Genomic DNA, 12,664 nt, shown 5'->3' on the forward strand with positions numbered 1-12,664 from the left:
CTTATTTTCTTCTCCTGGAGGAAGGAAGGTCCGTGGGTCCGCCATCTTACTTTCCAGGTCCGTTTCCTCTGCTTCTTGCCTCCATCTCTCTCTCTCTCTCTCTTCCCCTACCTGCTGGCCTTCCATCGCTGTCAGCCCGCTCTCCAGCCCTTTCCCGGCTGCTTTTTTGCCGCCCCCGAGGTCCCGCTATCGCGGGGAATCAGCTCCAAAGCCCCGCCGGAGTGAGAGCCCACCGAATGTGCGGCTCGCTCAGGCATCGCCGCCACCGGAAGTCCGCTTTATTCGTATTTTTAATTGCTTTGCCAATCTGTGGTGCTGTTTTTAATGATTTGTTTACCAGTATACTGAGATTGCTTTATTTCTACCCCATTTATGTTCTTATTTTCGAAGTGATAGTTCTAGGTGCTGTTTCTGTGTTTCCCTGCCAAAGTGCATCACTTCACGTTTATCTATGGTGACATTCACTTGCCACAGTTTGCAAGTTTTCTAATGGCTCCTTATATTAGTCCTCTGTATTAGTCAGACCTCACAAGACTGAACATGGGGTTGAGAAATTTGACCAATGTTTGGGATTACACACACTTTGTTTTTAAACTGGCTTCACTCTGTCCGCAAGCCTCAGCTGGAAGTGTAGCGGGGAAGTGAGAAACATCAACTCCAGTCAGAGTTGGTGGGCTGCTAGAATGCAGATCCTCAGGTGCAAAATAGGATCCTGTGACCTGATTGGTGCCATTTTTGGAGCAGGCCTCTAACACTTTCCCACCCTCCCAGTCACGGGCCGACCCTCCCTCTCACCTCCTGTCCACCTTGTGGCATTGTGTCTGTGACCCTGCAACTTGAAGTTGCTCTCACTCTAAAGCTACCCTTCCTGCCTCTTGTCACCCTCGCTCTGAGTATGACCCAACTAAAAAATATATATATTTTGTATCTTTAAATTTATTTTGTTTGAAATGTTATTTATTTTACGAATATCGGAATTTAGCAATGTACTGTATTTGAACTTGCAAGGTATGATGTTTTAATTTTTTTTCTACAAGGTTTTACGTTGGTTGTAATGGGGAAATATGATTTGCTTAACATTGATTCACTTAAAGTCGCAATTTGCAAGCGTGCAACTACAACGTTAAGTCGTCTGTTGTAAATCCTTAATACTACTTGCAAAGTGGCTCATCAGCAAGCGATTGTGGGGAAAAATCTCTTGAATTTGTATGCGACTGGAAAAATTCAGGTTGTAGCAGCACTCGTTTGTGTTGTCCAAGCCTAAACCATTAGCATCATCCACTGGACAGCTTTGCAGAAATGGTGTAGTAGTGCAGTAGCGTATTGTATGTTGAAAGTACCCTTGCCCTTTGCTCAATTTTCTCTTCCTTTTAATTGGCTTAGTGCTTAGACTTGGGGGTATAGGTCCTCCAGGCTTACATCTTAACTGGCTCTTGACACCCAGACTTCCCATTTATGAAACTGTTATTCCTCTTGATGATTTAGCTTTCTGTTGTTTCCTCATTGAAGGGTCGTGGTGGATTTGTGGAAAAGAATGCAGCGTGTGGCAGGCTGATTTGTGATATTGAAATTTCTGCCAAGGAGTTGATCCGATGCAAGAGTTACAATTTAACTGAGTTGGTTCATCAGGTTCTCAAAACAGAGAGGGTGACCATTCCAGCTGAGAACATTCGCAATCTTTATAAGTGAGTAACGTTGAGAGTTTTGACAACTTTTTTTTTTAGATTGATGTTTTAAAGAGATATTATCAATTAATATAATTGAGTCCAGGGCAGATGTTGGGGGAGGGGGGATTAATATAATTGAGTCCAGGGCAGATGTTGGGGGGGGGGATTAATATAATTGAGTCCAGGGCAGATGTGGGGGGCGGGGGGTTGTCGTCACTGTTCCAATCCAGAAAGCCAGTTGGTGAAGGATGTTACTCGAGCCAATCTTTATTCAGTCTTATGTTTATTTATACAGTAAACATTACAGGCCGATACCTCCTAACTCAACCTCTCTATTGTTTTGGTAGATGCCTCTTTTTATATGTGCTCAATTGAAATCCCAGTTACTGCCCTTCAATTGCATAATACCAAAGTCAATTGAACTGAAAAAATGAAAATTACTTATTGTCACAAGAAGGCTTCAAATGAAGTTATTGTGAAAAGCCCCTAGTCGCCACATTCTGGTGCCTGTTCGGGGAGGCTGGTACGGGAATTGAACCTGCGCTGCTGGCCTTGGTCTGCTTTACAAGCCAGCTATTTAGCCCACTGTGCTAAACCAACAATTGATGTACAGTTAACTGTATTGGTGATGCACTGAGTTCATCTCTTTCATTGAAAGAATGTGGGCTCTGCTGGCTAAGCCAGCAATTACTGCCCATCCCTAATTGCCCTGGAGAGGGTGATGGTAAGCTGCCTTCTTGAACCACAGCAGTCCATGTGGTGTAGGTCACCCACCATGCTGTTAGGAAGGGAGTTCCAATATTTTAACCCAGTGACCGTGAAGGATCGGCGATATATTTCCAAGTCTGGATACTGTAAGGCTTGGAGGGGAACCTCCAAGTCGTGGTGTTCCCATGCATCTGCTGCCCTTGTCCTTCCAGATGGTAGCGGCCATGTTTTCAGGAACCTAGGTGAGTTCTTGCAGTGTATCTTGTAGATGTTACACGCTGCTACCACTGAGGGACGGTGCTGGAGGGAGTGAATGTTTGTTGACGAGTTGCCAATCGAACGGGTTGCTTTGCCCGAGATGGTTTTGAGCTTACTGAGTGTTGGTGGAGCTACACTCATCTAGGCAAGTGGAGAGTATTCCATCACACTCATGACTTGTTCTTTGTAGATGCTGGTCAGGCTTTGGAGAGTCGGGAGGTAAGTAAGAAGGAGTGTGACATTTTAGATACAATAAGCATAATGAGAGAGGAAATACTGAAGGCACTGACATCCTTGAAGATATGTAAATCACCAGGGCCTGATGAATTGCATCCAAGGCTATTAAAGGAAGCCAGGGATAGTGGATACTCTGAGGATTGTTTTGCAAACCCCACGAGATTGAGCCAAAGTACTGGAGGATTGGAGGTCTGCAAATGGAATCATAGAATTGCCACAGTGCAGACGCAAGCCATTGGGCCCATCCGAAAGAACAATTACCCCACCCTATCCTAGTAAACCCATCCAACCTTTTGGATACTAAGGAGCAATTTAGCATGGTCAATCCATCTAATCTGCACATCTAGGAAACCAGAGCACCCAGAGGAAATCCATGCCGACACTGAGAAAACATGCAAATTCCACACAGTCGTTCAAGGTTGGGATTGAACTAGGGTCCCTGGCGCTGTGAAGCAAGAGTGCTAGCCACTGTGCCGTCCACAAGGAAGGGTGCAAGGAAGAGGCCAAATAATTATAGGCCGGTCGATCTGACTTCAGTGGTGGGAAAATTATTGGAATCAGTTCTGAGAGACATCATAAACTGTAACTTAGAAAGGGACAGATTAATCAAGGATTGTCAGCTTGGTTTTGTTTGGGGAAAATCGAGTCTTACTAACTTAATGACATTTTTTGAGGCAGTAACCAGGAGGATTGATGTGGGGAATACAGTGAATGTTGCCCACATGGATTTTAATAAGGCATTTCACAAGTTCCAAAAAAATGCATTGGCCAAAAAAGTGCAATCTCGTGGGATTCGGGGGAATTGGACAAGTGGGATCCAAACTTGGCTCTGTGACAGGAAACAAAGGGTAGTGATCGATGGGTGCTTTTGCAGATGGAAAGCAGATCCCAGTGGTGTCCCACAGGGCTCCGTGTTGGGATCCTTTCTGTTTGTTGTATATATTAATGATTTAGACTTAAATATGGGAGGCATAATTTGGAAGTTTGCAGATTGTAATGACTTAGACAAGGCCTTTGAAATTGGCCAATTGGAATATGAGTTCCCTGATTAGTGGCCCAATCAGGGAACCCCTTTCTGTGTATATAACAGGGACTGTCAGATCCTCTGCACTCCCGGTGCAGACAGAAGACAGAATGGTCATGGTTGTTCAGCTGTTGGTTTTGTTAATAAAAGGAATTCTGATGACGGGACTTCTGCCTCCGTGGGCTGATCACACCGATGACACAAAAATTGTCTATGTGCTTGATTGTGAAGAGGATAGCTGTTGTTTCCAGAATTATATTTATAGTTTGGATGAATCGGCGGAAAAGTGGCAAATGGAATTCTATGCAGAAAGGTGAGATGTAATGCAATTGGGGAGGGCAAACAAAGTTAGGGAATACTCCATAAATGGAGAGAATATTGAGAGGGTTGAGGAAGTGAGGGATCTTGGAGTGCATGTCCACAGGTAGTTGAAGGTGCCAGGATAGATGGATACGGTTGTAAAGAAAGCATATGGAATGCTTTCCTATACTGGTCAAGATATTGAATACAAAAGCAGGATAAAATGATGGGACTATATAAAACGCTGGTTTGGCCACAGCTGGAATTGTGTGAACAAAAATACTGGCTAAAAGCAAATTACTGCGGATGCTGGAATCTGAAACAAAAGGAAAAATGCTGGAAAATCTCAGCAAGTCTGGCAGCATCTGTAGGGAGAGAAAAGAGCTAACGTTTCGAGTCCGATAACTCTTTGTCAAAGCCCTTTGACAAAGAGTCATCGGACTCGAAACATTAGCTATTTTCTCTCCCGACAGATTCTGCCAGACTTGCTGAGATTTTCCAACATTTTCCCTTTCGTTCTGGAATTGTGTGTATTGTTCTGGTCACCACATTCCAGGAAGAACAGAATTACTCTGGAGAGGGTGCTGAGGAGATTTACAAGAATGTTGCAAGGGCTTGGAAAATGCAGCTATGAAGAAAGATGGGATAGGCTGGCGTTGTTTTTCTTAGAACAGAAACTAAGGGATTACCTAATTGAGGTATGCAAAATTATAAGGGGCCAAGACAGGAAGGAGCTGTTTCCACTAGCTGAGGGGTCAATTACCAGTGGCATAGATTTCAGGTAATTGGTGGAAGGATTACAGGGGACATGAGGAAAAATATTCACCCAGAGGGTGGTGGGCGACTGAAATTCACTGTCTGACTTTGTGGTTGAGGTTGAAACACTCAACTCATTTAAGAAGTACCTGAATCTGCACCTGAGATGCTGTAACCTGCAGGGCTACAGACCAGTTGCTAGGAAGTGGGATTAAAGTGAGCGGCTAGTTTTTTTTTTGGTCAGTGCAGACATGATGGACTGAATGGCCTCTTTCTGTCCCTTAACCTTTCTATGGTTCTATGTGAGCTATTGCTGCAGGATTCCTAACCTCTGACCTGCTCTTGTAATCGCAGTACTTATATGGCTAGTCCAGTTCAGTTTCTGGTCAATGGTAACCCTCAGGATGTTGATAGACGAGGTATTCAGAAATGGTAATGAAGTTAAATGCCAAGTGGCAATAGTTAGATTCTCTCTTGCAGGAGTTGGTCATTGCCTGTCACTTGTCAGCCAAAGCTGTCCTGACTATTGTCCAGGTCTTGCTGCGTTTGGACATGGACTGCTTCAGTAACGTTGTCAAGCTGAACATTGTGCAATTATCAGTGAACATCCCAACGTCTGACCGTGGAAGGGAGGTCATTGATGAGTCAGCTGAAGACTGTTGGGCCTAAAACATTACCCTGAGGAACTCTGCAGTGATGTCCTGGAACTGAGATGCCTGACCTCCAAATGCCATAACTGTCTTTTGTTGTGTTGGATGTGACTCCAACCAGCGGAGAGTTTTCTGTCATTTCACATTTCAGTGTGGTACCAAATTTCAATTGCCTGGCAGCTGAATGAAGGACCCCTGCATCTGCTGGTACTAAATTGGTCATCTGACTCAGGGGGGCCATAGGACCACTGTTGGTGGTAAATGGAAAAGCATCATTCAGGTTATTGGGGACAGGCAGGACAGTGGGGTTGATGTTACAATCAGAATAGCCATGATCTTATTGAATGGTGGACCAGGCTCCTTCCTGCTCCTATTTCTTATGTCCTTCAATGTTGTAGGTACAGGGAAGGAACTTCACCCTACAATTTACCATGCTGTATCTGACTGGGGAACCTGATATTGACCAGGTGCGCGAAGTGCAAATTATTCCGGTTCTCAAGACCAGCAATTGTCATCCAGATGATTTACCAAAAATGTAACTTCACTAAGTTGGATGACAGATAGTGGCATGATATTATTGTGGAAACCATCTTAACTGATGGAAGGAGTTCCCAAAACAGCCATCCTTCGGAATGTGACAGCTGGAGTTTTATTCTTCCCTGGCAATATGCAGGAAGAGAATATTTAACGTGGGATTTGTTTACGACTGGAGTTTGAAGCTTGATACATTTTATCATGCCTGGCTTAATCACAGGGAAGCAGTCACATATATTTGTGCTCTTAATTACTTGGTATTTGCGCAGTTACTGTGAATACATTTGGGTTAAATCAGATGTTTTTGTTAAACCTTGAATACTGTGGACTAACAGTGCAGGGTAGTAAAACATTTTAGGAGATCAGAGGGGTTGGAAGAAACTGAGTGTTGTATTTACTGTGTTGCAAATATTATTAACATTTTTGTTTTCCACTAGTACCTCTCTTCATCTCATGCACCTACTTGAGACTACATGGATGGATACAAAATGTATTCTACAGATCATGTGTGAATTGAATGTTCTTCCTTTGGCACTGCAAATAACCAGCATTGCTGGAAATGTCATGGTAATGTTGGAATTTTTCCAATTTTTTAATACTCAAATCATTTCTGCCTTCACTCCAATGGGTGACCATTTGCAGTTTATTTTTTTAAACTTCTGAATACTAGCCTTTAGTTGTTCCAAGTTAATGATATTATAATTGAAGGTGTGTAGATATTAATCAAAAGCTGAAAATATGACGGCAGTACAGCCTTAACATTTTTTTTTGTAAGTTGCGTTAAGGCATATTTTTCACACTATATAATGGTGACTTGCTGAAGGTAAGCTGGCTTGCCTTTTTTTTAATCTGTGGGGCTAGATCAAATCCAGTGAAGTTAATGTGAGTAAAATGTATGTCTGGCCCTGATCCTGCAAATGGGCAGATGTTCTGTTGGATTTTGTTTGTGTGTTCCAGTTGTTTTAAATGCAGTGCTGAAGGATTTAGTTCCTCCCGGGATAAGGTGCAAGTGGTACTGTTGGCTCTTCATACACAGTAATAATTCTTCATATGCTATTTGATTGTGGAGCCCACTAAAACTGCCTAATCTGGTCCTCACTTGAATATCAATTTTAACACTTTTTTTTCCAAAATACACTTAAAAAGTCTGTGAAGCTGATTAGCTCCATTGTCTATCGCCAGAATTCCATTCACCCAACAGACAAATATAATGTTTTTTAAAAAAAATATTTTTATTCACAAATATAATGTTGAAGAGTTTTTACAAATGCTTTATTTATGAATCTGCATTAAAATAATGTTACCTAACTTAAAAATCCAAAATAAATGCATAGTTTGCTCTTTGTGCAAACCTACTGAATGTATTTCTGACCATTTTTAATGGGTGCAGTTCCCTCAATCTTGGTTCGTAATTTTTAAATAATTCTAAGGCATCATTTTTAACGGCGAAATCCAGTGTCAACATTTGCCTGTCACAATCAAGTTGAAGGTTTGCTGCTACTAGGCAGTATTGTTGCATTCCTCCCTAGCTCCCACATCCTCGAGGGCCCAACTAATGCTTGTGACGGGCCGTATATTGCTTCCAGTTCCCCTCTTCAAATAACTGCTTCTTCCCCAAAGATTAAAAGTTCTTCTGGGTATGGCTGTGCAGTAAACGCCTGGGTCTTGCTACTCCACCCTCTGCCACCCTCCATATCTGGAAATTCTCTTTACCATTGTTGCCTTCCAGTGATGTGCTGTCAGTCTCTTGGAGTCATTGGACTGCGACTTTTTCTTGCTGGCTGTTCTGGATTATTTAAGTTTTTTCATCCTTGCGTTTGGTTTGTAAAAATACATGCCGTGTTGAGGCGGCATAGTGACACAGTGGTTAGCGCCAGGGACCTGGGTTCAATTCTGGTCTTGGGTGACTGTCTGTGTGGCATTTTCTCCCCGTTTCTGCGTGGGCTTTCTCGGGGTGCTCCAGTTTCTTCCCACAGTCCAAAGAAGTGCAGGTTAGGTGGATTGGCCATGATCAATTGCCCCTTTGTATCAAAAGAGTTATGAGGAAAGGGCGGGGAGTGGGCCTAGTTAGGGTGCTCTTTCAGAAGGTCGCTGCAAACTTACTGTGCCGCATAGCCTCCTTCTGCACTGTAGGATTTCTTTGGTTCTATCACTTGAACATTGACACTACTCTTGGCCATGATCTACAATTCAGTTGGCAGCTGTACCACTCCATCCCCATCTCCCATCTCAAGTTTATCTCTCCCACAGCTACAATGGCAAAACTACAATGGCTCCTATACCTCCAGGCACATACTGGGAATGAGAGACACAAATTGGTGGGTAAGCAGAAAGATGGGGTGAAGAGTGAAGTTTGAAGAGATAGCAATCAGTAGGTCGAGACATCAGGGGAGATGGAAGCTGTGATTTTGCAGACAGAGGTAGATCATAGAAGATAAGAGTTGTAATAAAGGCATCATAGAGTCTGAGGATAAAGGATAGACAGACCAACAGAGAGATTGATTGATTGTGGGAATGTACTGACACTGCAGAAGAACACTAAGGGGTGGCATGTTAGTTACCAATGCTGCCTCACAGCGCCAGGGACTTGGGTTTGATGACAACCTTTGTGGAGTTTGCACATGCTCTCTGGTGTCTGCATAGGTTTCGTTTGGGTACTCCAGTTCCCTCCCACAGTCCAAAGATGTACAGGTCAGGTGATTGGTCATGCTAAATTGCCCTTTAGGGTGGAATTACAGGGCTGGGTATTGGGCCGAGGTAGGGTGGTGTTAATAAGGGTTGGTGCAGGCTCAATGGGCCGAATGGCCTCTTTCTGCACTGTAGGGATTCTATGATTCTGTGAAAACATTGGGTCAGAGAAAGATAAATTGCAGAGGGTAAGAGAAATGTAGGTCAGGGCATTTGAATGAGAAAGAGAAAATGATCGTTCGGTGGGAAAAGTCATTGTGAGCATCATGTGAGATCTACTGACTATATATAAAAGCCCTTCCGTGGTATTGATCATAAACCGGAGTGTATGCTAGTTTATAAAAGTAGCGATTTTACCAAACTGACAGGAAACAGGTGTGGCACAAAATATGAGCTTTCAGTTAAACTTTTAAAAAATCTAACAAACTAATAATCTACAGTATTGATAGTCAAGAGGATAAATTGATTCCTAACTATTGGAATGTTAGCAACAAGGGGTGAAAGGAAGTGAATGTAGTATTGGCGGGGAATGCACACTGTACACAAGACTTTTATCATTCTTGATGGATTGTTTGTTATCTCTCCTAGTCACGAACGCTAATGGGAGGCCGTTCAGAGAGAAATGAATATTTACTGCTGCATGCTTTCCATGAAAAAAACTACATCGTACCTGATAAACATTCTTTCAAGAAGCATGTGCAGGAGTCTGTGAGTACCACGGCACTTCAGTACTGTGCCTTGTTTCCTGCTCGCTTTATGCTTGCTTTATCTTCATGTTTTTTTTGTGTAGATGTGGCCAAGATAACTCATTTTTTGATTTAATTTGCTGAGTCTGAGCACATAATATAATTGCATGTATCCATTTGTGCTGCCACAATCTTACAATTGTAGAATTAAATGATTTGTGGGAAAATAGCTACAAATGCTATTAATGTGAGAGGGTTCACTGGGTGTTGTTTGCATGTGACTTTTTGCACATGCATCACTGGGTTTGAAAGTACACTTGCGTCCGGCACTTCCAGTGAAATAGCATTTAAATATAGAAATCTGGCAGAAGAAATATATTTCCAATTGACAGATCACTCAATTGAAGGCAGTCAGATATCACAGTGCTGAAGTAAAATTCTGAATGTACTGAGACAGTTGAGAGGGCTGCGTAAAATAATTGTTACATTAGCAATCTACTGAGCTTTTAATGATTAGAAACTTTTATGATATAACTTGGGAAAATGTCCCACAAGGAGCCCTAAGCCTGATTTGCTTGACTTGCTAAGTGTCTCATTCATTTTTTTCAAGTCTCCTTTGTCCTCAATTTATGGACGCTTAGTTTTGAGTTTTTCCATTAAATTGGCTATTCTATTTTGACATTATCTACTTGAACTGACGTTTTGAAGGAACTTTCATGAAATGCTTACAAAATATGTGACATCGGTGACTTATAATAATAATATATTATTCTCATGAAATGACGAAATATAAGTGACATCGGTGACTTATAATAATAATATATTATTATTCTCATGAAATGCTGACGAAATATAAGTGACATCGGTGACTTAAAGAATTTTTGTGACCTCTGGGCATGCCAAAGCGTTATACAGCCAATCAAGTCTTTTTGAAGTGGAGCCATATTGTAATGTAAGGAAAATGGCAGCCAATTAGCGGCTGCAGTCTCCCACACACAGAAATATGATGATGATGACAAGATCACCTCTTTGCTGATGTTGAATGAGGAATCAATATTGGTATGGGTATTGTGGGAGGTCCCTTGCTAGCTTTGAATAGTGTTGTGGCTCTTTTACATTCACTTGAGGTAAAGGGGACCCTAGTTTAGTGTCAGAAAGGAGGTAACTTCCAAAAGTGCAGCACTGACGATGTATGGACACCAGGGGTATCAGCCTTGACTGTGTGTTCTGGAGTAGGCCTTGGTCCTGTGACCTCCTGAGTCTGAGGTCAGACTATCACCCATTGGGTCACCGTTGATGCGGCGGCGAAAGTAGATTTTTGTTTTTGTGCAGCGATTAATTTTTGTTTCTTGAGAATATGAATGTTTTATTTTTAAATAATTGGTTACATTTGTGAATATTTTCATTGTTGTTAAGAGAGGCATGTTGATGAAGCTTTTTGTCTTCCACTCACCAGGAAAAATCTGAGTGCAGGGGGTAAAGATTCGGCAGTATGTCTCCTCTTTTTGGCAATATTTTCTAACTAAATTTTAAAGCTGTTTTGTGTAATTTCTTCTGAATTTGGAATTGTCACTTGATGCTTTCAGACGGTAAAATAAACCGGCTAACAATCTATGCTGTTCCAACTGTACCAAATATTCAGGTTACTTCTGTTTTGAAATGTTTCCTGGATTCTTGTTCATCTAATTTAGATGAAAAAGGAATTTTATAACATGACATTTTATAACATTAGGGGCAGCAGGGTAGCATGGTGGTTAGCATAAATGCTTCACAGCTCCAGGTCCCAGGTTCGATTCCCGGCTGGGTCACTGTCTGTGTGGAGTCTGCACGTCCTCCCCCTGTGTGCGTGGGTTTCCTCCGGGTGCTCCGGTTTCCTCCCACAGTCCAAAGATGTGCGGGTTAGGTGGATTGGCCATGCTAAATTGCCCGTAGTGTCCTAATAAAAGTAAGGTTAAGGTTAAGGGGGGGTTCTTGGGTTACGGGTATAGGGTGGATACGTGTGTTTGAGTAGGGTGATCATGGCTCGGCACAACATTGAGGGCCGAAGGGCCTGTTCTGTGCTGTACTGTTCTATGTTCTATGATGAGCTTATTGCCCAGAGGGTGGCCTTGCATGTCCCTGCTTTGACGCTTTTGAGCTGTTGCATGAAAACACCTCCTGTTTTTTGGCCCCTTCAGGTAGATGATGATGAAGAATATGTTGATGGAGGAGCTGGAAGTACAGGGAAAATTAAGAAAGGTCGAAAAAAAGCAGCATATGCTGGTGGTTTAGTCTTGGAACCCAAAGTTGGTAAGTTTAAGAATTCTCGGCGATATGAAATCCATGCCACATTTGTGTCCTTTTCCCTCATGTGTTTTTCCCCTCAATTCCAGAAAGCACTATTTCACATTGATTTGTAGACTCAGGAGCAACAAACATATTTGAGCTATCTTGTGAAATGTCCTATCCTTTGTGTGTAAGTGTGGATGTGTAATGTTGAAATAATTTGACTTCAAGAAACATGACATCTGAGCCCATACCTGCCAGCAATGAACTTCCATCCAATGCACTTCCACAAGAAGCAGAATTAATTTTTGGTCAGTTGGAACGTCACCAATATTGAAATTGTCTGCATTGGCTCAAATGATTGGTTATGTTTGAGGCCTCCCTGATTGAGCCATAAACTATTGGTTAAAATTTTAACCTACCCCTGACTTAGCTGATTTACTTTTGTCAAGCAATCTACCTCTTGTACAGATGCAAAAGTTGAATTTGGCATCTCTTTTCTGCGACCAGAAATACAAGTTGTTCAATCTCTTCTGGATAATTTGTTCCTTTACCTCATTGCGTTCCAACTGAGATGGGAGGAGTGCGCAGTTTGATTAGTCCTACTTTTCCCACAGGTCATACCATTAGTTTGAAAGTTTGATTCACTCACCAAAATGACCAGTTATTTACCTTTGCTACTGTTACCCAGAATAAATGAGACTTTAACCAGGCTTCTTTCAGTAAGCAATAAATGTATTAGTTTATTATAAAACCAGTCTGCTCGAATAGAAAGACAAAGCTTATTAACATACAGTATAAAATATCAAAATAGGCTAATTACTCTTTCGAAATATTAGAAGTCACGCAAACTGAAATAAAAATAATAAAATTAAAACAGAAATTCTGCCA

The 12,664-nt window shown here is 42.0% G+C and overlaps 1 protein-coding gene across 1 annotated transcript in view; it reads left to right on the forward strand.

Annotated features, from left to right (window-relative positions):
* The window catches only part of pola1 (polymerase (DNA directed), alpha 1), a 373,540-nt gene that overhangs the window by 78,562 nt on the left and 282,314 nt on the right, over window positions 1-12,664 (forward strand). The window contains exons 20-23 of the mRNA XM_038802241.1: window positions 1,510-1,685; window positions 6,572-6,701; window positions 9,411-9,530; window positions 11,686-11,797. Coding sequence (XP_038658169.1) covers window positions 1,510-1,685; window positions 6,572-6,701; window positions 9,411-9,530; window positions 11,686-11,797 — 538 coding nt within the window. The remainder of the gene's footprint in view (window positions 1-1,509; window positions 1,686-6,571; window positions 6,702-9,410; window positions 9,531-11,685; window positions 11,798-12,664) is intronic.

The sequence above is a fragment of the Scyliorhinus canicula genome, chromosome 7, assembly GCF_902713615.1.
Source record: "Scyliorhinus canicula chromosome 7, sScyCan1.1, whole genome shotgun sequence".
Lineage (NCBI taxonomy): Eukaryota > Metazoa > Chordata > Chondrichthyes > Carcharhiniformes > Scyliorhinidae > Scyliorhinus > Scyliorhinus canicula.